At 41.7% G+C, this 25000-nt stretch overlaps 5 protein-coding genes, 2 long non-coding RNA genes and 1 pseudogene across 7 annotated transcripts in view; 4 read left to right on the top strand and 4 right to left on the bottom strand.

Annotated features, from left to right (window-relative positions):
• Positions 1-3097: 3097 nt before the first annotated feature.
• Positions 3098-4663, bottom strand: LOC134181789 (translocon-associated protein subunit gamma-like). The gene is made up of 6 exons (XM_062649056.1): positions 4481-4663; positions 4247-4424; positions 4062-4188; positions 3906-3995; positions 3719-3850; positions 3098-3185 (listed from the first exon to the last, which is right to left on the bottom strand). The coding sequence occupies exons 1-6, from the start codon at positions 4661-4663 to the stop codon at positions 3119-3121; spliced, it is 777 nt and encodes a 258-aa protein (XP_062505040.1). The 3' UTR covers positions 3098-3118.
• Positions 4664-4715: 52 nt separating this feature from the next.
• Positions 4716-5582, top strand: LOC134181788 (acyl-coenzyme A diphosphatase NUDT19-like). Its single transcript, XM_062649055.1, has one exon. It carries the CDS (start codon positions 4716-4718, stop codon positions 5580-5582), a length of 867 nt encoding a protein of 288 aa, XP_062505039.1.
• Positions 5583-6064: 482 nt separating this feature from the next.
• Positions 6065-7144, top strand: LOC134181787 (uncharacterized). The gene has a single exon (XM_062649054.1). It carries the CDS (start codon positions 6065-6067, stop codon positions 7142-7144), a length of 1080 nt encoding a protein of 359 aa, XP_062505038.1.
• A 1516-nt stretch (positions 7145-8660) lies between these two features.
• On the top strand, positions 8661-11153 carry LOC134181786 (uncharacterized). The gene is made up of 5 exons (XM_062649051.1): positions 8661-9751; positions 9812-9921; positions 9979-10410; positions 10650-10915; positions 10982-11153. Exons 1-5 carry the CDS (start codon positions 8661-8663, stop codon positions 11021-11023), a joined length of 1941 nt encoding a protein of 646 aa, XP_062505035.1. The 3' UTR covers positions 11024-11153.
• Positions 11154-11208: 55 nt separating this feature from the next.
• On the bottom strand, positions 11209-15909 carry LOC134181785 (uncharacterized skeletal organic matrix protein 5-like). The gene is made up of 4 exons (XM_062649050.1): positions 15712-15909; positions 15306-15653; positions 14903-15049; positions 11209-11280 (listed from the first exon to the last, which is right to left on the bottom strand). The coding sequence occupies exons 1-4, from the start codon at positions 15907-15909 to the stop codon at positions 11209-11211; spliced, it is 765 nt and encodes a 254-aa protein (XP_062505034.1).
• Positions 15910-15989: 80 nt separating this feature from the next.
• Positions 15990-17118, bottom strand: LOC134181846 (uncharacterized). The gene is made up of 5 exons (XR_009970208.1): positions 17015-17118; positions 16876-16950; positions 16636-16707; positions 16170-16223; positions 15990-16095 (listed from the first exon to the last, which is right to left on the bottom strand). It is a non-coding gene; the product is annotated as an uncharacterized LOC134181846 (long non-coding RNA).
• Positions 17119-17693: 575 nt separating this feature from the next.
• Positions 17694-25000, bottom strand: part of LOC134181884 (uncharacterized) — a 10632-nt gene continuing 3325 nt past the window's right edge. Inside the window, exons 3-4 of the long non-coding RNA XR_009970215.1 lie at positions 18672-18698; positions 17694-17752 (exon numbers count right to left, since the gene is read on the bottom strand). This is a non-coding gene — a long non-coding RNA (uncharacterized LOC134181884). The remainder of the gene's footprint in view (positions 17753-18671; positions 18699-25000) is intronic.
• LOC134182351 (acyl-coenzyme A diphosphatase NUDT19-like) lies at positions 21231-22405 on the top strand (annotated as a pseudogene).

Here is a 25000-nt window from a genome sequence, read left to right as displayed (position 1 = left end):
GAATTAAATTCTTTTGAAAGTTTCACGAGTAAACCAAACGACTATTAGAAAGGTCCCTGTAATGATTTTGGTAATTCCACTTGTGGATAGTCTGTTTAGAGGACGTGCCCATTTTCAGACTCATCCAAGTTTGAAATTGTTTTAAGAGATGTTGACAGACAAACACAGACACAGACAGACCCAAACAGACAGACAGACAGACAGAGACACAGACAGAGACACAGACAGACAGACAGACACAGACAAACACAAACAGACAGACAGACAGGCAGACAAACCAACAAACCAACAAACAGATAGACAGACAGACAGACAGACAAACGAACAAACAGATAGATAGACAGACAAACCAACAAACAGATAGATAGACAGACAGACAGACAGATTGTTATATTTGAACTCTTACTCTACCAATAACAATCGCTAACTTTACGTATGCATAACAATAACAGACAATGAACAAAATGTCAAACATCTTTATCATACAAAAAAATCATCAAAATTGCACTTAGACAACTTCAACAACTTTTCAAAAATCACACGAGAGTTGCAAGACTGTACAACTACAGACAGTTGCTTTCTCCATCTATCTCTAAAGTCTGTTTCGCTGCTTTTTCCATTTGCATCTTTTGAAATTTTTGAGATCTTATCGAGATAGTCTTCAGCCATAGGGCCCCAAAGCCGGTGTTAAAAAAACAGTGGAATAAATGGTTTATCAAATCCTGCTATAGACTGCTGTTGACCATATTTTGTCATTTTGCGTTTCTCTCAACTCTGCTGCATAACCTGATATTTTGGCAGCAGATTGTACGGTGTCACAAGAATGTGGATGAGCAAGTGAAACGTCCAGGTCTTTTGTCAAGTGTCCAGTGGGATCATATGTTGTTATATCCGGCCTGTTCTCAGAGTCAGACAGTCAGACAGACAGACAGAAAAATAAAGAAGATTGTTTCAAGAGAGTCACATAAACATAAATAGTCGTAGGTAGAACCAAGCCCTATTGGCTTGGGTAGTATTTAGTTGCTTTGCTTAGATGGTGTATAATAGTTCAATGTATGAAAATATATGTATTGACAGACAGACAGACAGACAGACAGACAAACAGACAGACAGACAAAATGCAACCTAAGTCGATAATTTTTTAGAGACCCATGTGGGTCTAATCGATATATAATGGACTTTCGTATCTATAGCTTGTAATAGTTCATATGTATGAAATATAAAGATTTGACAGACAAGCAAACAGACAGACAGACAAACAGACAGACAGGCAGACAGACAGACAGACAGATAGACAGCTTCTCTGCTCTATTTCTTGATGTTGCCAATCACAAGTGTGAGATCTTCTGTTCGTCTGCCACTGTTGTTCATTACACTGCTCAAATTCCTGTCAAGTTCAAAAGTTGCCTCTTCCTAGGAACTCTAATTGGAACATCGTCTTGTGTCACTTCTGTTTGTTGTGACACGGCTCAGTCTGGATACAAGTGTAACCAGCTCTTGAAATTGGATGATGCCCAGGCTGCCAACCTATTGCTATGTAAGTGTCATGTCCCAAGACTGAATAATTTGGCAAGAAATGTTCGTCCTGACCTTCTGGTCCCAGACACAACTATTTATGATTCACAAACACGCTCAACCTTTTGTCATCTTATAGGCTATATGATTCACTGCCTGACAACAACTGGCAGCAAATTTCTCTTACAATCAATATGGAGGATTTGGCTTGACATCTTTAGCATCTATTTCTACCCCTGAAATTTGTGGTGTCTTGGGCTCATGCAGCTGTCGAAATGCCCTTCGTTTTCAATCTATATTACCATCCATCAATAGTTTCGTCAAATCATCAGATGGTCCAATTGTAGGGTTTTGTCTGAATGTCTCCCAGACAACATGCCTTCCAGCAATCTTTTGTCCACTGCTGCTACAGCATGTGATGCTGCACAACTGAGATCTGCCTGGGGCAAGAGTGCGGGTGCCTGGTTGTCTGCCTTACCAACCAATCAACAATACGCACTCTCTACTTACGATTTTCATTTGGCAACTCTTCTTCGTCTGGGGATGCCCATTCCTGTCTAATTGGTCTGGATCATGTAACTGTGGCATTCAGATGGACAACAGTGGTTACCTGACCTGCAGAACAGGCAGAGGCCAGTTTGGTCTCATGACACCACTGTTGCTATTTGGAGAGATTGCCTTCAAGACTTACATGCACACTTCAAGCAAGAACCAAGACATCTTCATTCTAGCTCTGATCGTAGACCGATACACATGCATGTATTTTCATGTAGCTTGCAACCTGCCTTTCGCTGATATGTATTATAGTTTGATGTTTAAAAGATATGTATTAACAGACAGACAGACAGACAGACAGACAGACAGACAGACAGACAGACACACACACACACACACACACACACACACACAAACAAACAAACAAATCAACTCAAACATGCAACCACAATGAGTGTGTCACTGTCTTCCTATAATCCTAAAGCCAGAAATTTGCCCGAAAAAAAATAAAAATTTAAATTTTTACAAATTTCAGACAGCATTTGCTGATGTGTTTTCAAACTAAAATTTATCAACAACTTGTTAACTAAAAATCATGATGCCACCAAACCTAAAGAACTAACAGCTGTTATGTTACCTCCTAAAGCAAGGCAAATGAATGGTATGTAACAACAAATTATGCTAGTATCTTGTCATAAACTGTTAACCTGTTCAACTGGTGCCGAATTAATTAATCATGGCTTTAGTGCTTCACCACATACATTACATACATATATATTATTTCATATTTTTTAATTTCAATTTTTTATTTTTTTTTATTTTGTTTTTGTTTTTATTTATTTTTAAATTTTTTATTTCTGTCTTTAATTTTGTTTTATATTTTCTTTCATTTTTTATATTTTTACATTGTGACACCTAATCATAATAAAAAATTACAACTCAAAACTCACAATAGACCCAGAAATGTAGCTGAGCATCAGATCTTACACACACACGTACACACACGAGTGCACTCAAACTGCCTTTTTGTAAACATTTATTAAGACATCTCGTCTAGCATCACTGCCAACACGACACACAATTCATACACATTACACGTGTCTCGATGTCACTGCTGTCCCGTCGATAGAAGCGCCAGAATGAAGGTAGCACACGCCGTGGAGATAGTGTAATTGCTATCGAAAGAGAGTCAAGGTCCATACCAATAAACAAGACAAGAAAAACAAGAAAAAGAGATGCATGCGGTGTAGCAAACACATTTGAAGCAGTTAGGCCTAACACATGCTAAAAAGCTTGCATTAAAATGTGCTAAAAGTGTGATTTAGCGTGCGCTAAAAGCAAGATTAACGCGCGCTATAAACGGAATTAACGCGCGCTAAAACTTGCGCAGTATGACTATCCATACTTGCAGGTAACTTCGATCTATGGCCATTAGCTATGCCTGTCACATACTACAGATACTCTACATAAATAAATCAATAAATAATACATTTAATCACTAAGCTATACCGAAACCGGAAGTTACACTAATTGACTGCAAAAGTCGATTTTTCTGGTAAGGACCATGCTACGCCCCTTAGAAAGAGAGAAAGTAATAATAAAAGCAATACGTAATAAGTAATTGCATGTTAATTACTAACAATCATACACACTTTGTAACCGGTTGACACAAAATAAAATTTAAATATAATGTGACCAGTGAGGATACATGGCTGGATTCACGGAGCGTAGAATGTAGAATGAGAATCCCAGTACAATGAGAAGGTACAGCGTGTTGTTGTAAAAGATCGAGAAAGCGGTCGCCTCCTTGTCGGACACAGAATTCGTCCTACGCTCGATTCTAACAACAGCAATGACCAACTTTCAAACCAAAACACAGACAGACTGCATCACACTTGTCATCTCGTTCTTCCTTTGAAGACTTCTGGCTCTTCCCTTCAGCCTCCATTTCTTTTGCAATCGCCCGTTTTCTCGTCGCGGCAATCCTGTGGGCAAATACCAGATACTCTTGATGATACAATCCTGTCAGTATTTGATGGGCAAAGTCCTACTTGTGTCGCAGACTTTCTTTCACTTTCCTGTACGCGAATGCCACGCCATACGTACTAAGTAAGGGCATGCATATAAAGAGAAGACTGTAGGTTATTAAATCCATTTGCATCACCCTCCAAGCGAGCCCTGTAAACAATACGTACTGACTACAAAGACAACAATGTTACCTCGAGTGGGGCCTCACATATCGGTATGACGGATACAAAGAAGGCATTCCCGTAATAAAGTGCTTCGGCTCCCTTCGTAGGCTGAGGACTGAACTCCTGGATGAGTTTCTCCTCCTCCTTCGTAAAACGACCTTTCGGCATGGCTAAAACCAGTCTTACGCATGCGTAATGCGCTTTGCCTCGGATTACCGTGCGCTAAAGCTTGCCATGTTGTGTCTCAAAAAACCTTTATTATGGGCCGAAGCTGCTACGTTGATAATCGCGTCTAGATGTCGTTCTCCGTGGAATGACGTTTCGCGTCCGGCACGTGTGCAGGATTTCGATATTTTGATGCTACGACGGAGCGGCAAGTTGGGCTTCTTTCCCGACACGTTCGTATTTCCCGGAGGCAGCGTGGCCGACTCTGATTTCGACGAAGAATGGCTAACCGTCATTTCCAATTCGATCGTAAAGAAAACTCTACAGACCGGCTACCCTTACTCACTCATGACTGACTCAAAACCTCCAATCCTGGCGCGTCCTTGGAGGTCACGTGTGCCCAATGAGATTGCACTGCGCATCACAGCACTGAGAGAAACATTTGAGGAAGCGGGATGCTTGTTTGCTCGACATAAAGATAATGGAGAAATATTTGATCAGAATTCCATGTCCGGTCACGTGATGTCCGATTTTCGCGCACAAGTGCAAGGAGATCCTCAGCGGTTTATTGAGGTTTTTAAGGAATTGAACTGTTACCCGGATGTTGTATCTCTGGTTGAATGGAGCGACTGGCTAACCCCTAGTGAAGGTCGTCGAAGATTTGACACTCTGTTCTTTGTGATTTGTAGAGACGAGCCACCTGTTGTCTCCCACGATGAGCAGGAAACAGTTCAGGACAGCTCTTTTACTTCGAATGAATTTATCAACAAGCGAAATGCGGGGGACGTAATGCTTCCACCTCCTCAACTATACGAAATGCTCAGAATAAATCGATTTCCTTCATTTGAATACTTTCGATATTTTTTATTTCAACGTGCACGCAATTATCCAACGAGGAGATGGCTACCAGTTCCACTACGCTGTAGTGATGGCTTGTTGAGTATTCTTCCTGGAGATTGTCTTTACCCGCATGCTCTGACTGATCATGAGTGTGATGACCATGATGATACGAAAGACAAATTACTTGCAGAGCTTACAGAAGAATGGAAGAATAAGACGATTGCTGATCATATTTTTGAAACAAAGGATGTGAATTGCTTGTATTGGCTGTCTAAGGATAAGTGTGAGGGTGCAGGGCATTGGCTACATGTCATGTGTCTCGCAACTGATGTCTTCCCTGGTGAAGGACATTTAATGCCAATTATGAACAAGTGACAGTGTACTTTCTTTGATTGATTTTATGTATTTACAAATTTCAATTAGTACCAAGTTCTGGACCATTATTGTCTGCAGTATAGGACAGAGTATTACAATGTAATTTACGTGTTTTTCTGTATGAGATGGACTCCTAAACCACTAAACCAATCATCATAAAATTTGGATGGTACTGTTGTCTTACTGCAAGTAACATGAGCGCAGTAATTCAACTAAACCACAGGTCTTTAATTAATTATTTAATTAATTAAGGTATATATCTAGCTCCTTATGTACCGGTTTTATTTAGTCAATATTTCTCAGTACGTCACGTGCGTCTTTTGGAGTGTGTCTCACTTGCACGTTTCCAGTTGGGACCTCACCCGAGTCCCACGTAGGCCTGCTTCCACGTAGGCCGAGTCCCCGGGAACGACAAATAATATTCTAGGAATTTGAGGATTTGCTGATAAGCAGCAATACGGGAAATTCGAACTTCTAAGGGTATGGCAACGTTGTCGAATTCCCCATTTCCCTATCGCGAGCGCTTTCACGTTCTCGTTTTGTGCAGTCTCTACTCGGAAGTGGAGGCGGCACGTCGAGTGTTGGAATACGAAAGTGAGAGCGCGTTTGTAGATGCTCACACCGAAGTGATCACTGGTCTATGCGTTTGTCGCAATTGGAACGACAGTGGGCTCACAATAGCGCTCATAGGGCAGTCAGATGTAGGGGGCAAGAAGTGCGCGTCGCGTCTCATACACTTGACACGCCTTTTCCGTGTTGACGTGGCTGTGATGACGGGCGTTTGCTCTGGTATTGAACGTTATCGCGGAGCAGTCGAGTACGGCACGGTGGTAGTCGCTAAGAGCACGTCGACGGAAGGAGAAGGACTGAAACGATCCGATGGAAAGTACGAAGCTCGTGGAGATCCAGAGAAGATGAACGAGGATGTAGGCGTTGTCATCGAGCAGGCAATTGCTCGGCTGGGAGAGCGAAGTGACTGGTTGGCGACTATACCGCGGAGTGAGAGACTTGCTAGTCCTCGATATGTAGAGGAGATGATGTTGGATGAGGTTATGAAGAGCAGCGACGGCGTTTCCAAGACAGATCTATTCGATAAACTGGAAAGCGAGGAGATAATGAAAAATTGGAGTAGGAAAATGTTGGACAGTATTTTGGAGCAAATGGTGAAGACAAGGGGGTGGGTGAGCGTTGAAAGAGGAGTCGTCAGGTGCACTGCAAGTGGAGAAGAGCGTGAAAACAGTGCATTTCCTTGTGCAGATAAGATCAGAGTAGTGATTGGAGGGATTGGGAGCATTTCATATGAAACTGTGAATCTTCCTAATGACATAGAACAGTACAAGAAGCGGATGGCTAATAGCCAGCTGAAAGGAATTGACATGGAGGCTTATACCTTCATGAGTCACTGCAAAGAAGTTTTTCCTGGATGCGTGTGCTTGGTGATGAAAGGCATCAAGAACGATGGAACTGCAAACAGACATGAGTACTATCATCAGTTTGCTGCATCAACACCAGTTGCATTTCTGAGATATCTTTTAGGATTGACACCGTTTCGCCATCTGTAAGTGATGTGATATGTAGCAGGTTACTGAATAATTTTGTGCAATATTTACTGTTTAGGTTTTGGCGTGAAATGTCTCCTAATTTGGGGTCGTCAGGTATTGGTGACGTCTGTACATGGCATGCAGATGGGAGATTAAGTACTAACCTTGGCTGAAAATGCTGAAAATGCTGCAGAGAATGGTTGTGAAGTCGCATAGGACCAAAGATTACATGCTCAAGGTATTATGATATGTGTTTTTGTATGTTTTGTTTTATAACATAGTTTCATAGCAGATGATCAATGTAGTGGAAATATGCTAGGAAAGCGGAGACTGGCCAACATCTACAACCAGCTTGAAGACATGCAGGGCCTCCTGTTGCAACTGATTGAAAGGCTGTAGTGATGCTTCTTGTTCAACTGTGTCAACTGGACAAGGGTATAGATTGAGCAGTTGTCACACTTGGAGAAATGACAATCAGCCAGGAGAATCAGCAACATGAAATGGTAAAGAGCAGATAGACTGCAAAGGCACTAGCTGAAGTAGAGGAATCATGCAGTGTTTCCTTTGTCTCAACGATTTGTAATCTTACAATTCATGAGAATTCCTTTGTCTCAACGATTTGTAATCTTACAATTCATGAGAAAGCTCTAATAGCTTGCGTTGCTCTTTATATTAATTGCCTTGGCGTGGTTTTAGATGTGGATAGAAGACTCATGCAATTAGTGTAATTTATTTGAAAAGTATAGTTAGTTTGGAATTTATTAGACAGAGACAACTAGACAGGTTGCTATGTGTACAGGATCGACACAAATGTTGATTGCTCTACTTTGTGGCATATAGTAAAGTCTAAAATAAAACTGATGAACAGTATCTCGCATAAGATTTGTGCACTATAAATTTGTTATAACTAGAGGGACACTTCGAATGTCAATTTCTATGTTGAATACATTTGTGAGACCTGATACCTCTTCTGGACTGTATACCACATCATGCAACGTCCTTTTTGTTCAGGTTTAATTAATTAATGATGGATCAATCACTGCTGAAAGCCTTTACAGCTAAATAGGCTGTCCCAACTGTTAGTCAGTTGCATTGCAGCCATAGCGCATGTAAATTATGGATCTAAACATATACTCTAACCGATCGCCGTTCTGGATTACCTAATTAGCTAAGCGGTCTTCCCATCCTAGAACAGTGTACTGCAGGTTCTGGAGGCTCCTCAATCTGTGGCAATCTCGCAAGGACTCGAAGAATTTTGAAACGCGTGATTACGTAATTAGATACGCCAGAGGTTCCCTTTCAGGCTATTAGCATACGGGGCGGAGCGTGATGTAGGTCGATCTTGTTGTCACAGTTGAAAACATAACAGAAATGCGTAACATTTGAAATTTAGTTTGTGCTAAGCAAACACTCATAGCAGATACCTATTTTCTATTTCCTTGAACTGAGGACTTCGGGAAAGGTCTATTTGTTATAAGGAAATACGGGACATTGAAAACTAGTGAGCATATTTTGGAAATTCTTCTAGCTAGACGACATGTTTGGATCGATCAAGCACGAAACGCCTCAGTATCGCGATCACTTTGACGTTCTCATTGTCTTCGGTGACCCACTAGACCTGGAGGCGGTACGTCGAGTGTTGGAGAACGAAATTGAAAGCGCGTTTGTGGAGCCGAACGATCACATCGAGGTGATCGATGGTTTACGCGTTTGTCGCAATTGGAACAACAGTCCGCTCACAGTAGCGCTCATAGCGCAGTCAGATGTAGGTGGCAAGGCGTGCACCATGCCTCTCCTAGAACGAATGACATGTCTGTTCGATGTTGACGTGGTTGTGATGACTGGCGTTTGCTCTGGTGTTGACCGTGTTCACGGAGGAGTTGAATATGGAACGGTGGTAGTCACTACTAGCACGTCGACGGAAGGAGGGGGAGAGAAACAAAGTGATGGAGAGGTCCTCGCTCATGGAGATCCAGAGAAGATGGTTGAAGATGTAGACGTGGTCATTGAGCAAGCAATTGCCAGGCTGGGAGGGCGAAGTGACTGGTTGGAGACTATACCACAGAGTGAGAGACGCGCCAGTCCTCGATATGTAGAGGAGATGATGTTGGATGAGGTTATGAAGAGCAATTACGGCGTTCACACAAGAGATCTATTCAGTAGACTGAAAAGCGAGGTGATAATGAAAGAAATGGATGAGAGAACGTTGAACAGTATTTTGGAGCAAATGGTGAACACAAAGGGATGGGTGAGCGTTGAAGGAGGAATCGTCAGGTGCACTGCAAGAGGAGAAGAGTATGCACAGAATGCATATGAGTTTCCTCGAGCAGATGAGATCAATGTATTGATGGGAGAGGTTGGTAGCACTTGCGGTGTGACTGTGAATTATCTCGAGATGAAACAGTACCATAAGCAAATCGCGAACAGGAAATTGAAAGGAATTGACGTGGAGGCATATCAATTTATGTCTCGCTGCAAAGATGTTTTCCCTCATTGTGTGCCTCTGGTGATGAAAGGCGTCTCTGGCTATGGAACTACAGACAAACGAGACTATTACCAAACGTATGCTGCCTTAACAGGAGTTGCATTTCTGAGGCATCTCTTAGGACTAAGACAGTTTTGTGATCTGTGAGTGACATTTTGTGTGTAAGATGTTGACTAGGGTGGATTGTTTTTCTTTACGTTTAGTGTAAATGCTAAATGTAGATGGGAAACATCTCGTAAGGGTTTGGAGTATGAATGTGCACAATTGTATCAGAAGGAAATATCATTATCGAAGTCAAATTCGGTAGCTCAAGGTAATATGATGTGGGTTTAATTTTTTGTTTTATAACTTTGTTTTCTAAAAACTGCAGTAGAAATACCAGAGAAAAGTGACACACCAACAGTTAAAATCGGCTTGACAGCAGATTGTGCTTTTACAGATACATCTCTCCATCATGTGTCTCTGCATCATTATGACACCAGTCCTGTCATTGTCATCCATCCTTTCCTTGGCTTCCATCCTCTTATTGGCATCAGTCGTCTCCCTAGATCTTCAATTGCTGCTAGTGAGGATTTTGAGCTGCACATCAAGTCTAAAAGGAATGATGGCACAGTAACAACAAAAGAAGCAAAAGTTGCTGTTTACTCTGAGGAGGAAATCAAGGAAGCAAAAGCAAAGAGCAGAGAGACACGTACTGTAGTAACACAACTAGTTGATGATGAGCTATTCGAAGATAGTCTTGGTGACCTGCTGGTCTCTAAAGAATTGGAAGTAGAAGAATACTGTCAATTTTGTCAATCAGGTAAAATCTTCTGTTAAAACTAAGAATGCAGCAATCAAACAAGTCAGTGATTCATTAGTGATACTTTAGGTAGGCAGGTGAAGCATGCAGTAGATTTGACTCAACCATTTATGCTACAGTAGCAGTCTATCGTGGTAACAGAAGCTCGTGTGTTGATATCCCATCAGTCAGTAGTATTTGGACACCAAAAACGATATCGATTCCATTTACGTGGTTATGTAATAATGCCTTGTGTGCAGGAATCTTGCCTGAATTTGAGGCTGTAAAACCTGCTGTTATTATACATGGTCAGAGTCAGTGGTATGAGATTGGACTTGAGTTGGGACTGAAGGACAATGAGATTAGAACATCTACTCATACTATTCCAACTGCAGCCGGAAAGTTGCTGGCTGTTATCAAGGCAAAGAGGACACAAGTAGGGAAAAGCAGAACGGCAAAGGATTTGTTGAGGGCGTGTCATCGAATACCCACACCTATAGACAAGGAAGTGGAAGATGAATTAAAGGTGAGTTTTATGTGAAAGAATATATACAGGCAGTGTAACGTTGACAAACTCTATTATCTTATTTAGAAACTGAATGGTAGTTGCACACCAACAGGAAGCTATGACTGAAGTGAAACATTAGTGTAGTAACATTTACCTGGCTCACTAGAAATCAGGAAACATTTTTATAGATAAATGATCTGTTTGTTATTTTAATTAATCTTACTATATCTGTAGTCTTCCTAAAGGAAACTGCACAGCGCACACGTGTGTGATAGAAATGAAAAACCTTTGTTGTTCACACTTAGACGTTCCTACTTGTTTCCAGTGACTGCCAGAACTCTAAGACGTTTGGTAACTCTGTAACTGTCTATTGCTCTTGGAACCTACACGAGCAATCACAGATAAAAAACACAGAGTGACATCTCCTCACACTTAGTCCCCGTTGCACTTCTTTCATCTTTATCCTTTTAGAGTGCAGTTGAATAGAGCATTTTCAGAGTTCTGCTGAAATCAATAATAGCAGTTATCGCAAAGTACAAACTGCAGTAGTCTCATGTAGCCAGACCACTTTCTGCTCGCTAACAGACACACAGAGCCGTCTAGGTCTACCAGCCTTACATGGGAAGAGAGCAGCCGTCTGGCTACAAGAGACTAAACTACAATGTGAGGGTCATGCACTTGCGTCATGAATTCTGTCGAACGTGTTACAATATTTCTGATAAAATGAGAGAGTCGAAAATGCTCACTTGCACATAACTGTTTCCTGCTGGATCATCAATCACCACTGATTACCTGCACAGACAGTAGAAATGCACACTGAAACACATGGTAAAGAACAAACATGCACACAGGCAAGTGACCATAATTCAGGCCCCTAGGGAGCATTTCAAATGTGGTCGGGCCTAGTGCGAGCTAAAAAGGTGTGGTCTAAGGATAGTGCCAAGAGAGCAGTTTTTCCAGCAAAATGGCTATCTAATAATCTATTGTACGACGTGTTCTTGTATAATTACTCTCGTTTACCAACTATAACTGTAATTCCTGACTACACAATGACCTCAAGGCAGCCTAAATAGTGTAGAGTACTTCAGCACCGCTTACTTCCGGTACCTCACTGTAGTGCACAGATAGCAATACAGTTTCTTTCTGGCCTCTTGACCCTGTACATACTCTCGTTACATTTAGTGGAGAAAAGGGGCACAACACCTGGGTATTCAGAAAATTGTTACCAGGGTATACCACCCACTATTAATTACAGCAGAAGAGAAGACGGACGGAAGAAAGAGAATGTATGTTAGACCTAAGACAAGCCAATGTGGCAAGAAATCTCGAGAGGTATCTAGGTAATCTAGTCGAGGCGTGACAGGGTAGCTATATGTATGTCTGGACATCCCTGTACTAAGCTCTATACTACTAAAAACTCTGTTCGCGTTCACTTTCTACATGTAAATCTGCTAAATCTCGCTTACCCTAGGTCACAAAAAATTAAAGTAAACTATATATATATACCGTTCAAAACCGCTAGAGCTTGGATTTCCGTTTATCCGGGTTTCAAACTTTTAGGATAGAGCAATATATATATATATATATATATATATATATATATATATAAAGGAGAGGTGTCTGTCTGTCTGTGTGTCCGTCTGTTGGAGCGTTTCTCAAAAACGGCGAGTCCGATCTCGACCGAATTTGGCTTGCGCACGCCGAATTCATTGCAGTCGAAAGTGAGACTGTGGTCGTCTTCCTGACTTCTCTCACGACGACGCCATTTCCCGCCTGTCGCACTCGCTTCCGCTCGCTCGCGAATATCTCCGGAACGGCGCATCGTATCTCCGCCGAATTTAGACTGCCCGTTGCCGACGTCGGATGGTACGCGCTTAGCGTATCGTTTATTCCGGGCGACGCTGGCAAACGGAAGATAGTTTTGCTGATATCCGGGTCTTGAAAAAATACGCCCACAGTCGTTTGCCAGTCTACGAAGGTCGAAGAGCTGCCTTGTTTAATGCACCTGTTCCCCGAAACGCCAGCAACGTCTTCGAAGAGACGACGTTCAGCGGGACTGTCGAAATGACGAGAGTCGGTACGAGTCGTGACTTTGTCAGATACAGGGAACGGATTCTCCGGGTGAGTACTGCATGTGACTTTCAGTTCTGCTCTGATGGATTTGTCTAACTGCAGGTGACTTCATTTCGACAGCGCAATATCCGGGAGTGCTATACGATTGCAAGTGTATACGCGACATTTTTATTCACTTCAACGAGACTGTCGAAATGGCGAGAGTCGGCATTAGTTATATACGGGGATCGGATTATCCGGGTAAGTATTGCACGGGACATCGGACGGCCCGTTCCTGACATCGGACGGTATGCACTCCCTGCAGCGTAGAGAAGTGGCGATGTCTCTAGAGGATGGTTCACACTGCCAATAATTACGTTCAAATAAAGATGTCACAGATGTCAACGCACTTGATATGCCTTTAGAGCTGACAAGGGCATAAGTTAGTGTAATTGGTCTGTGCTGTGATTGGAACTTTTTTTGCACAGGGATGATAACCAACACTATGCAGCAGACAGTTTGGAAATCTACAAAGATCTCTTTTTACAAACTGTACGTGACCTGGCTACACCCCCCTCTGCCTCGCCAACCATCAAACGCATTTTTAGATAGTTTCTGCTATAATCTCTACCTATAAAAGCGACCTATCTTTCTGTCTGTCTGTCTGTCTGTCTGTCTGTCCTGTCTGTCTGTCATTAATAGCAAACAGTGTCTGCAAATCAATAATTTCTGTGATTAAACTATTACCTAGGCGAAGCCGGGCATGGGAGCTTGTACGATATATGCCTAGCTAGGAAAGAAGGCTAAGTGGCTCAGAGTACACAGAATTAATTAACTTACGTCACTACACAATATAATATGATATGTCCTGTACACTGTCATAACTAGGTGAGCCGTTTTGGTCCGGCACAGTGATCTAGTGGAGTAATCGCAAGTTAGTGAAATCATAAAAAATATATCTAGAGTACTGTATTCTATTTTTCCAAAACCAGAGGTCAAACTCATCCACTGAGAGTGCACTTCCTGATCCTGTACTTAGCTAATAGCAGGTAAGGACTACACGTGTTGCAACCGCAATCTCATTAAAGCCACTTCCGTGTAAAAAGAGACGAATTCATGCCATATCATTTTAGTTGGTATCCGTAGCGCGTTGGTAAGTAACACGTCGCAACGGAGTTTTCTGGCCGGTATACAGTAATCCATGTAGGTAGTCGTCGTTTCGTGATCGTGATCAAGACAATTGAAATGTACAATGAAAGTATACACTCAGTTCAAACAATACTAGGCTAGCTATAAACTTTATATAACTAACTTGGGTTGCTTTGCGTTGGCTTTAATGTGAATCCGGCATAGCTGTATAGATCATGACTTGTCTAGACATTGGAGCAGATGAGTCCTAATAGTAACTCTCTTTTGTTGGTGGTGTCACCGTGAGACCCAAAACCCGACATACTCGACTAAACGTAACTGATATACTCTACAATGGTCGTCAAAAACGGATATGGCCTATATTCGTGGTCATATAGTCACGATCGTTGTTGTTCAGGTTGCTCTGAGTTGGACCTAGGGCATTCCCAGAGCTGCCAACTCTCCCGCATTGAGCGACAGACTTCCGCATTTGGGACCCTTCCCCGCCTACCCGCATTTGGCATCAAATCTCCCGCATGATTGTTCTAGACACATTGCTTGACTACTTGATTGCTTCAGTCGGACTGAATGAGCAACAATTGTGGTTTTTTGTATTTCTAATTTGTTAGTAAACGTCAACAGTATGCAAGTGTATGTTAACTATAGAGCTACTAAACGTACTAACTTTGAACGTATAAGGTATTGACACTACCAATTGCTACATGCATAGCGGAAACTGACATTCATACGTTCAAAACGGTGTCTAGTGTATTGGCTTCAACGTGCCATGATGTAACCAATTGCATTGATGTGGTTTACACCAACTTGATAGTTTCCAGCACTAGATGGTTCAGTCGTAGTGTAGAATAATCCAAAACCAAGATAAGAGTCTGGAGTGTTGCAGTCGTTTTCGCTATTACCCATAAGTCCCAGACGAGCTCCTCGGCCATGGCCTTGTATGTTGAAACCTTCCTAGAGATACAAAATGGGGGTGCGAAATATACGACGGTTGGTGTCATTCCGGTCAGACATTGAGTAGAATACGTTGTATTGCAATGAATATTGTTCTACATCAGAACTATCTGACATGCAAACGTTCATGAACGACGAACGAGCAAGAGTTAAGTACAGCATACATGAGTGACAATGATTAGTAGTTTTCATGACGTGAAACACACACTGCATGGTGTGATAACTGCGAAATTGCATTTCTAGTTAAAATGCTCACCTTATTGCAATTTTCCTGTAGGTACAACGTTGGCAGTAAACTTTTCCACTTACTCTTACCAATATTCGTATTTCTGTACTGTCCATCTGCAATAAGATTGTAGAGAGATGATGCGCTATAGTTGAAGGTGATCCATCTGATTGTTCCGTCTACTTTCATTCCCAGACGAAGTTCAGTAAATGGTAACGTCCAATACGAAGCCAATTTCGTTTCTTTGTCATCCAAATCCAAGTTATTTGATTGAAATGTATTCTTGTTCGACCACAAGTCGTTGTTATAGTCAAACGTTTGCTGATTTCCATTTACTTTCATTATCAAAGTCCAACCTTCACTCGCATCACAGAATACCTGTTATAGACACAAAGTTAGCACCAATGAAACAATTTTGCATCTAATAAAATATGACTTGAAATGGTGGATCGTTAGAAGACGGTCTGATCCAATATTGTCCATTGCGAAAAAATGAATTCTGCTCGAGAGCTATCTGCTTACAGGTTGACACAGGCAACAAAGATGAGCTACCAGGTACCGGCAATGGCAATAACGTCAACCAGTGGCTGGCGTTACAGTACTCGACTTCGTTCTCCTGCTGGTTATATGTCATCATTCCTAGTTACACAACGTTCGTAACCAATTTTGTTTTAGAACGTGTAATCAATATCAAAGTGTACAGTCTACCTTTTGTGCCATTGGAGCATGTGAGAGAGCAACAAAGCGAACCTACTTCGTACTTTTCGTTTACAATATCTGATAAATCGTTTCCAAGTTGAGTAACTGCTGCCGTCAGACTCTAAATACAGTATGAATACAGTTATAGGTGAAGCATTTAAACGTCAATATCACGTCCAAAGTCTGCTTTCATACAGAATTGCTTTCTTGGAGTTTCTCAACGTTTGTCTGCAGTTCTAGCGAAACAATCTGGAAAAGCATACATATATAACATAAAGAGAGAGAGAGAGAGAGAGAGAGAGAGAGAGAGAGAGAGAGAGAGAAGAAAGAAGGGAGAGTGGGAGAGAAGAGGAGAGAGAGAGAGAGAGAGAGAGAGAGAGAGAGAAGAAAGAAGGGAGAGTGGGAGAGAAGAGGAGAGAGAGAGAGAGAGAGAGAGAGAGAGAGAGAGAGAGAGAAGAAAGAAGGGAGAGTGGGAGAGAAGAGGAGAGAGAGAGAGAGAGAGAGAGAAGAAAGAAGGGAGAGTGGGAGAGAAGAGGAGGGAGAGAGGAGAAAAGGGAGGAAAGGAGGAGAAAAGGGAGGGAGGGAGAAGAGAGGAAGGGAGGGAGAAGGGGGAGAGAACGACAGACAGAGAAATTCGAAACGCAATCATGCACGAACGCACTTGCAAGACAACGATATGTCTGTTCTGTGTTTGTAGCTCCTGTCTCACGTCTTCTACTTGTTGTGACACAATCTGTTGTGTAAATAATTATTAGTGCAGATATCGTTGTTTAGCGTCCAAATTTACAGCTATAAACAAACATCATTATATTCAGTATTATTAAATTGGTTAAGTCGGGTTACTGTCGAATATTGAAACCAAATATCATACCCATGTATGATACAAACATGTTCAACTCACTTTCAAAGTGTCATTTTGTTCAGACTTATGTAGTTGAACTTCTGCTACCTTCTCTTTCAATTCCAGCGAATTATTCTAAACATCCATAAAATGACGACGAGAAATTTACTAGACAATGCTTTGCTAAGATTGAACTGACCTGCAAGTGAGTGGATTGTTCAATTTGTTTCTGTAGTTGATCTTTTACCAGATCCAGTTCTTGTCGCAAATTCTGTTGTAGTAGTGAATCGGTTTCACACGCGCACACAACCGCACAAGCACGCACACATGCACGCACACACAACCGCTGAGGCATGATGTACACACACTCATGCACAAAAACAGCCACACAGATAGACAAACACACAGACAGATAGACAGACTGACTAACAGACTGACAGACAGACAGACACACTGACAGACAGACAGACAGACAGACAGACAGACAACCAGACAGACAGACAGACAGACAGACACAGAAAGACTGACAGACAGACAGAAAGACAGACAGACACAGACAGGCAGACAGACAGAAAGACAGACAGACACAGACAGGCAGACAGACAGACAGACAGGCAAACAGACAGACAGACAGACAGACAGACACAGACACAGACATATACTTTATTCCCATGCAGACAAACAGACAGACACCATGTTTGCACATGCATGCATACATGAATATTAGCTAACTATTGAGCTTTCGTTAAGAAGCATATTGTTTGTTTGGAGGTCAACGGAGATTTCTTGCAATTCCAAGTTTGCCGTCTAGAACGTTAATTTCAATTTATCCTTACAACATTTCTTCAACTGCGTAGTTGTAAACCTCCAACTTGATTCTCTTTTCTCTTTCATTCTTCAATTCACTTTTTAAATCAGTGACTTCCGACTTTATTTCCTGTCACAAAATCATTATTACCTTATATATATATACATATTCAATAATTAGTTCACCAATATGCTGAGATACCTAAGAACTTGTAATTAGATTAGCTGCTAGTGGCGTGTTGCCCAATCCAGGTCAAAATCGAATCTACCTCTTGATGAGGATTGGATTGATCGTGATCCAGTTGTTGACAGTGTGGACAAGCCATAGCTAATTGCACCATGTTTGTAAACAAGCCATTTAGCTAATTAGCAAATCCAATGCTAGGCCAAACCTCTGGTGTACTAGAGTCCATTCTATTGGATAGCCAATCTGAGTTCGCATCTATACGTCTGGGGTGCATTTGTTTAGTCTCTACAAGCTAATCCAGAGTTGAGTTCTAATCAGATCGCGATCGAATCCACATCGCGATGTCGATTGGACGGATCGCGATCGAGTTGCAAGTGACAGCGTTGCTGTTGGATCGCGATCGGATCGTTATCCAGTTGCCAGTGTGGACAGGCCTTTAATTAACTTAATTGCTCATTGGGTAAACGCTTGAAACATCTGCCCACGCAAGAACCCCACAAGCTTCCGTGGGAGAAGTCAGTCTAGTACACCTTCTCGCTTGAGTACAGGAGTTTGGGTGAGTGAAGAGAAAGAAGCGCGGTAGAGATCCACAGCCTCAACAGGACTTGGTTGTGGAGTTAGAGAAACGCACCCTTTATCTCTAACCACCTCGTCCACAAGCTTTCGAAGTATCCACCTACGTTGATGTGTTCCAGAAATAGCGTCTCCGTTCTTCGAACAAACGCTAGTAGTCTGCAGTCGAAATACTCGACATTTCACAAAAACAACGATATTTATGACATCGCAATAGATAGACAGATGGTTACAAGCCATGCACATGCACTCATGCATGCAAACAAACGTATCGCATGCATACTAGTACCTTCACAGTCACTTGCAATTCAGAAACCTTGAACGAAATGCACTCTTCTAGACTACGAATGTGTGACAGTTTGTGTTTGCTTTTACCGTTCGGAAGAGCGTGTTTATGAGGCAGTCCTCGTTGTGGGCATCCGTGTTCTTGAACACTCCCGCTAGCAGCTAGAACATGCAAAGACAACGCAATAATTATTGAGCTGAACCGGCCGCCATCGTATTCATTCGCATGTTCCTAATGCTAAAGCCTGCTTACCGCCACAAACAACCAAATAAGACAACTACAATCAGACATGTCTAGCCCACTTGCGGCTGAAGACAGAAACATCTGCTGTAACGCACGCCAATGCAATGTTTCACGTGACACTCAGCTGAAACGTAATGACATGCACGTGCACCAGATGACATAATGCTGGAAAGTGTCAGCAAACCTGTCTGCACAGTGTACAGTACCTAATCCATTTCGTGCAAAACTAAAAACCTGTCTTTCTGCTTGTTTTCGCGCGAAGAACAAACTTCTGTAGTGGGTATTATGATTATCACACCTGTAGTCTAGCAAGTCAAGGTGTCTGCAGTTGAAGAGCCGAGTCATTAAAGTAGCGTACACTGTATTTGAAAATCGTCTGTGTAAGTGTCTCCTAGTCTATGAGTCACAACATTTCACCTGCACATATATTATCCTATACTATTAGAGTTTAGGCTGTGATCAAGTGCTCGTTTTGTGATATAAACAATGAGTGTTGGAAAGGATCCTGCCATGGGCTGTCTAGAGACCAACTGCACTTTCCACTGTACACGTCTGTTGCAGCTTAGAAAGCATCTTGGAGAAGCACGTGGGATGAAAATAACCGAGGAATTCACCACCTTCAAAACGTTTTCCGGTTTGTTTCCTACAACAGAACAATTTTATCAATTTGTGTGATTGTGACTGATAGTAATCTTAAGTTAAGCATTCCTGTTTCCTTTAAAACAAATGGCCTGTGTGTGTGTGTGTGTGTGTGTGTGTGTGTGTGTGTGTGTGTGTGTGTGTGTGTGTGTGTGTGTGTGTGTGTGTGTGTGTGTGTGTGTGTGTGTGTGTGTGTGTGTGTGTGTGTGTGTGTGTGTGTGTGTGTGTACTAAGGTATGTGCACATGCATATGTACAGTACTGTAGTATATGAATTGTACTATATCATTATCTATGTATGTACGTATGCATATGCATGTGTAGGTCCACTCTTCAGATATGCCCAGCAATGATGTCTTTACAGAAGACTTTGCGTACACGTCTAGCTACAGCATCGATATGTCTTCAAAGATAATGTACATTACATTCAACCACATCTGCATACCAATACTGCATATCTGCCTGTATATAATACTTATGCGTACCATTCTGATTCTTTACATTGTTATGGTCTCACACCTGTTTAATTGTATACTCTTGATAATTGTGTATAACCTACCAATATGTTATAGATATATCATTTTGTTAACAGATTTCAAACTATGGAAATAAAACCTTGGAAGAGATCATCAATCTTCATTTGTCAAATCAAGTGGTTTCAAGAGAACCAAGACTAATACTATTCATTCTTACTCATGCAATAGATCTTGTTCTCATGTCAGCAAGAGCAGAGGAAAGAGTCAAAATAAATCACTAAAATCTTCAAAAATAAAACATCATTGCATTACACAGCTCAGTGTTACATCTGACAATGCAAATGGAAAAGTTTTAGTGAAATCTTGGTTGAGTCACTATGGTCACAACTGTGACCTTACTCATCTTCGTTTAGCAAGTAGTGACAGACTCAAAGTTGCTAGCAAAATCGAAAATGGTATCACGTTTGACAGCGCTGAACGTTTCTCTTCGGATATTAAAAGAACAAGAATAAAAAAATATTCAAGCACAAGCGCGTTCTTAATGTAAGCCGTGGTATTGAGGAATTCTGCTTCAAAGTCGGGCGAGGAAAACAGCGCTACCGACACCATTTTACTTTAGAGAGGAACCACTGACGGCAAGAAGGCAGATATTTATAATATCTTCGCATTCACATTTGTCATTCTCGATATATTCGTAGCAGTCATCCGTAAACGCATTTATTCGTTCTCAGTGGGCGGAGCTTAATTGACCAGGAAGCGCGGAGAAGGCGCGGGGGCGTTGCACACCACAGTAACATCGCTCGTTCTCGTATACAAAGACGAAGATAACGGAGTAACTTATACCGATCGATTCATCTTCGTAAGATCTACTCATACAAGTTAAGTTCATTTTTGTGGACTTCCCCTTCAATACTGTGTGTTTGTGTTGATCTCAAGAAACACAAGAAAACAATGGAATTCGCGGACTATTTTGAGAGAGTATATGCGAGTCGAAAGAATCAATGGGCCCTATTAGACAGAATGGGTAGTGGTATAAATGTGGTATGCGCTTAGCCTCGGATTACCGTGCGCTAAAGCTTGCCATGTTGTGTCTCAAAAAACCTTCATTATGGGCCGAAGCTGCTACGTTGATAATCGCGTCTAGATGTCGTTCCCCGTGGAATGACGTTTCGCGTCCGGCACGTGTGTAGTATTTCGATATTTTGATGCTACGACGGAGCGGCAAGTTGGGCTTCTTTCCCGACACGTTCGTATTTCCCGGAGGCAGCGTGGCCGACTCTGATTTCGACGAAGAATGGCTAACCGTCATTTCCAGTTCGGACGTAAAGAAAACTCTACAAACCGGATACCCCTAATCACTCATGACTGACTCAAATCCTGGCGCGTCCTTGGAGGTCACGTGTGTCCAATGAGATTGCACTGCGCATCACAGCACTGAGAGAAACATTTGAGGAAGCGGGATGCTTGTTTGCTCGACATAAAGATAATGGAGAAATATTTGATCAGAATTCCATGTCCGGTCACGTGATGTCTGATTTGCGCGCACTAGTGCAAGGAGATCCTCAGAGATTTATTGAGGTTTTTAAGGAATTGAACTGTTACCCGGATGTTGTATCTCTGGTCGAATGGAGCGACTGGCTAACCCCTAGTGAAGGTCGTCGAAGATTTGACACTCTGTTCTTTGTGATTTGTAGAGACAAGCCGCTTGTTGTCTCCCATGATGAGCAGGAAACAGTTCAGGCAGCTCTTTTACTTCGAATGAATTTATCAAGAAACGAAATGCGGGGGACGTCATGCTTCCACCTCCTCAACTATATGAAATGCTCAGAATAAATCGATTTTCTTCATTTGAATACTTTGGATATTTTTTATTTCAACGTGCACGCAATTATCCAACGAGGAGATGGCTACCAGTCCCACTATGCTGTAGCGATGGCTTGTTGAGTATTCTTCCTGGAGATTGTCTTTACCCGCATGCTCTGACTGATCATGAGTGTGATGACCATGATGATACGAAAGACAAATTACTTGCAGAGCTTACAGAAGAATGGAAGAATAGGACGATTGCTGATCATATTTTTGAAACAAAGGATGTGAATTGCTTGTATTGGCCATCTAAGGATAAGTCCGAGGGTGCAGGGTATTGGCTACTTGTCATGCGTCTTGCAACTGATGTCTTCCCTGGTGAAGGGCATTTAATGCCAGTTATGGACAAGTGACAGTGTACCTTTGGATTAATTTTATGTATTTAATTACAAAATTGAATTGCTTGCAACCTACCATCTTGCTTACTACCATGCAACCTAGCTTGCTACTATAGTACTTTGCTTAGCGCGCGTTAGGTTGCACATTCTCGTTTTGCCAGAAGATTGTAATATATCAAGAGTGATTTGGAATTCTCTAACACTGCTCGTGCTGTCTAGGTGTTTGTCTTGCTATGCAATATTTTATCAATTCCTGAGAGTCACACTTCTACTATATTAGCGTGATCATGAATCAAAATTATTCAAAAGCTCTCATGATTGTTTGGCTAATTTGACACAAGCGGTTATATTGTGTGCGAAATTGAATTTTAACTAATCAAATAGCTAATACCTTCTGCGGTACTCGCCTAGGTGGCATTTGACTGGCTGTGTTTGAGGATTGACATCCAAGTAAAGTTTCCTTTTCAGTTTGCCTCCTTCTCCACTGAAAACATCGTATTGTTGCAAAATAGCCTGTCTCACTTGCTGCATCTCGTCAAATATTTAGATAATATTAATTAAATTAAATTAATTTATGTATTTTATATTAAATATATATAATCAAATATTAAATAATTAATTAATATTGATTCTTGTAATTACGTTTGTAGCTAGCCTAACTACAGTTATGTAGCCGCGTCCCCAGACTCTCTCGCGCTAGTCTTGTCCGATGCCTGTATGAAAATAATTCCAAGAAAGTCATTGACAAGATTAAAAGTCTGGGAACGAAGCTGCAGATATGCATCGCTTCCACAAAGTCACGTTAACGTGGTATATCTTGTTCTCGTACAACTTTTAATTGCAAAGCAGCATTTATGTCTAGAACACATGCAATTTACACTAAATTCTGCGCCTGCGTCTAGACCAGTTTTCAGGCAAACGGAAAAAGCAAAGATGGGTTCTTGCTGTTCCAGCTGTGGTAAAGACTGTCTAAGGACGAGTATTGTAATAGTGCGTGTGAATTAAGTTACAAGTAGGATTTAGGACTAGGGACAATGTAATGCAATACACGTACAATCTCTCCAAGTCTACACATTACATGGTGTCAGAAGTGATCGATAGTCGAAACGCTTGATTCGAATACGTTGTGATGGCAGACGACAAGAGACAAGACTAAGTCGTCGAGCAACCTCACGAGCCTGTGGATGCACGAATGGGTATGGATCAGCAGTATCAACTGATGCGAATGCTTGGAAGAATACCTCTTCCCAGACCGTTATTATGCCTTACTGGAAATGTGAGACAGACGTGGAGAGAGAGAGAGAGAGAGAGAGAGAGAGAGAGAGAGAGAGAGAGAGAGAGAGAGAGAGAGAGAGATGTGAGGAAGATGCAGAAATTACAGCTTACAACTCAAACTCTTAGTACTTATGATGGAGACAAGATAAAGCCAAAAGGAATGAAAACGCTATCTACCGGTAAAGAATACGAAGAATGGCAAGCAGTACAGTACGAGAAGGAATATGTAGTGGTGGAGAGCACAGCAATGCCAGTCCAAGGAGCTAGAACTAGAACAAGCCAGGAGATGAAGCTTCGAATTCTCCAAGCATATCATGACAATTTTCAGTCTGCTTCAATACATCAAATGCACAACAATGACGAGATGCAGCAAGTGAGACAGGCTATTTTGCAACAATACGATGTTTTCAGTGGAGAAGGTGGCAAACTGAAAAGGAAACTTTACTTGGATGTCAATCCTCAAACACAGCCAGTCAAATGCCACTTAGGCGAGTACCACTTGCAGCGAAGGATCAACTGATGGCTGAGTTACTGAGACTAGAAAGAAATGGTATGATAGACAAGGTTAATTAATGGTTCAGTGAAATGGATATCAAACTTAGTGACCGTTCAGAAGACAAACAAGCAAATTAGACTATGTATAGATCCACAGCCTCTGAACAAAGCCCTGTGCAGACAGCCGTATCCAATGCATACGATTGACGAAGTGTTGCCAGAGCTATCAGGAGCCAACTAGATGCTTCAGTGTCCTTGATGTCAAAAATGGCTATTGGCACATTGAGCTGGATGATGATAAAAGTAGGTTAACAACATTCAATACACCATATAGATTATAAAAATGGAAAAGGATGCCTTTTGGATTAGCACCAGCACCAGGAATATTTCAGAAGAGGCTTGACGAAGCACTACAAAGATTATCTGGAGTAATCACCATAGTTGATGATATTCTTGTTGTTGGTAATCCATGCAACAACGAAACATGAAGCAAGACAAGATCACGACCAGAAACTGACTACACTCCTTGACAGATGCAGACAACAGAACATCAAACTCAACAATCACAAGTGCAAATTTGGAAAGGTTACAAGTGACCCTTCTCCCGCCTACCCGCATTTGGCATCAAATCTACCGCATGATTGTTCTAGATAAGTTTTTATAGATTGTAGACACATTGCTTGACTACTTGATTGCGTAAGTTAGTCTGAATGAGCAGCACTTGTGGTTATTTGTATTTCTAATTTGTTAGTAAACGTCAACAGTATGCAAGTAAGTGTATGTCAACTATAGAGCTATACTAAACGTACTGAATTTGAACGTATTAGGTATTGACACTACCAATTGCTACATGCATAGCGGAAACTTACATTCATACGTTCGAAACTGTGTCTAGTGTATTGGCTTCAACGTGCCATGATGTAACCAATTGCATTGATGTGGTTTACAGAAACTCGATAGTTTCCAGCACTACTTGGTTCAGCCGTACCGTAGAATAATCC

Source organism: Corticium candelabrum, chromosome 7, assembly GCF_963422355.1.
Source record: "Corticium candelabrum chromosome 7, ooCorCand1.1, whole genome shotgun sequence".
Taxonomy (NCBI): domain Eukaryota; kingdom Metazoa; phylum Porifera; class Homoscleromorpha; order Homosclerophorida; family Plakinidae; genus Corticium; species Corticium candelabrum.
The sequence above is the reverse complement of the archived record's forward strand: the minus strand, read 5'-3'. Positions and strand labels throughout refer to the sequence as shown.

Excerpts from the sequence above, each read along its gene's own strand:
- LOC134181789 (XM_062649056.1), bottom strand. The coding sequence starts at position 4,663 with ATGACGGTTAGCCATTCTTCGTCGAAATCAGAGTCGGCCACGCTGCCT. Across the intron at positions 4,425-4,480 it reads ATCTAGACGCGATTATCAAC|CGCACGGTAATCCGAGGCAA; the intron begins GTAGCAGCTTCG and ends GGCAAGCTTTAG. Across the intron at positions 3,851-3,905 it reads AAGGAAGAACGAGATGACAA|AATCGAGCGTAGGACGAATT; the intron begins GTGTGATGCAGT and ends TGCTGTTGTTAG.
- LOC134181788 (XM_062649055.1), top strand. The coding sequence starts at position 4,716 with ATGACTGACTCAAAACCTCCAATCCTGGCGCGTCCTTGGAGGTCACGT.
- LOC134181787 (XM_062649054.1), top strand. The coding sequence starts at position 6,065 with ATGGCAACGTTGTCGAATTCCCCATTTCCCTATCGCGAGCGCTTTCAC.
- LOC134181786 (XM_062649051.1), top strand. The coding sequence starts at position 8,661 with ATGTTTGGATCGATCAAGCACGAAACGCCTCAGTATCGCGATCACTTT. Across the intron at positions 9,752-9,811 it reads CTAAGACAGTTTTGTGATCT|TGTAAATGCTAAATGTAGAT; the intron begins GTGAGTGACATT and ends CTTTACGTTTAG. Across the intron at positions 9,922-9,978 it reads GTCAAATTCGGTAGCTCAAG|TAGAAATACCAGAGAAAAGT; the intron begins GTAATATGATGT and ends TAAAAACTGCAG.
- LOC134181785 (XM_062649050.1), bottom strand. The coding sequence starts at position 15,909 with ATGACATATAACCAGCAGGAGAACGAAGTCGAGTACTGTAACGCCAGC. Across the intron at positions 15,654-15,711 it reads CTAACGATCCACCATTTCAA|GTATTCTGTGATGCGAGTGA; the intron begins GTCATATTTTAT and ends TGTCTATAACAG. Across the intron at positions 11,281-14,902 it reads CTAGTGCTGGAAACTATCAA|GTTCCAAGAGCAATAGACAG; the intron begins GTTGGTGTAAAC and ends TTGCTCGTGTAG.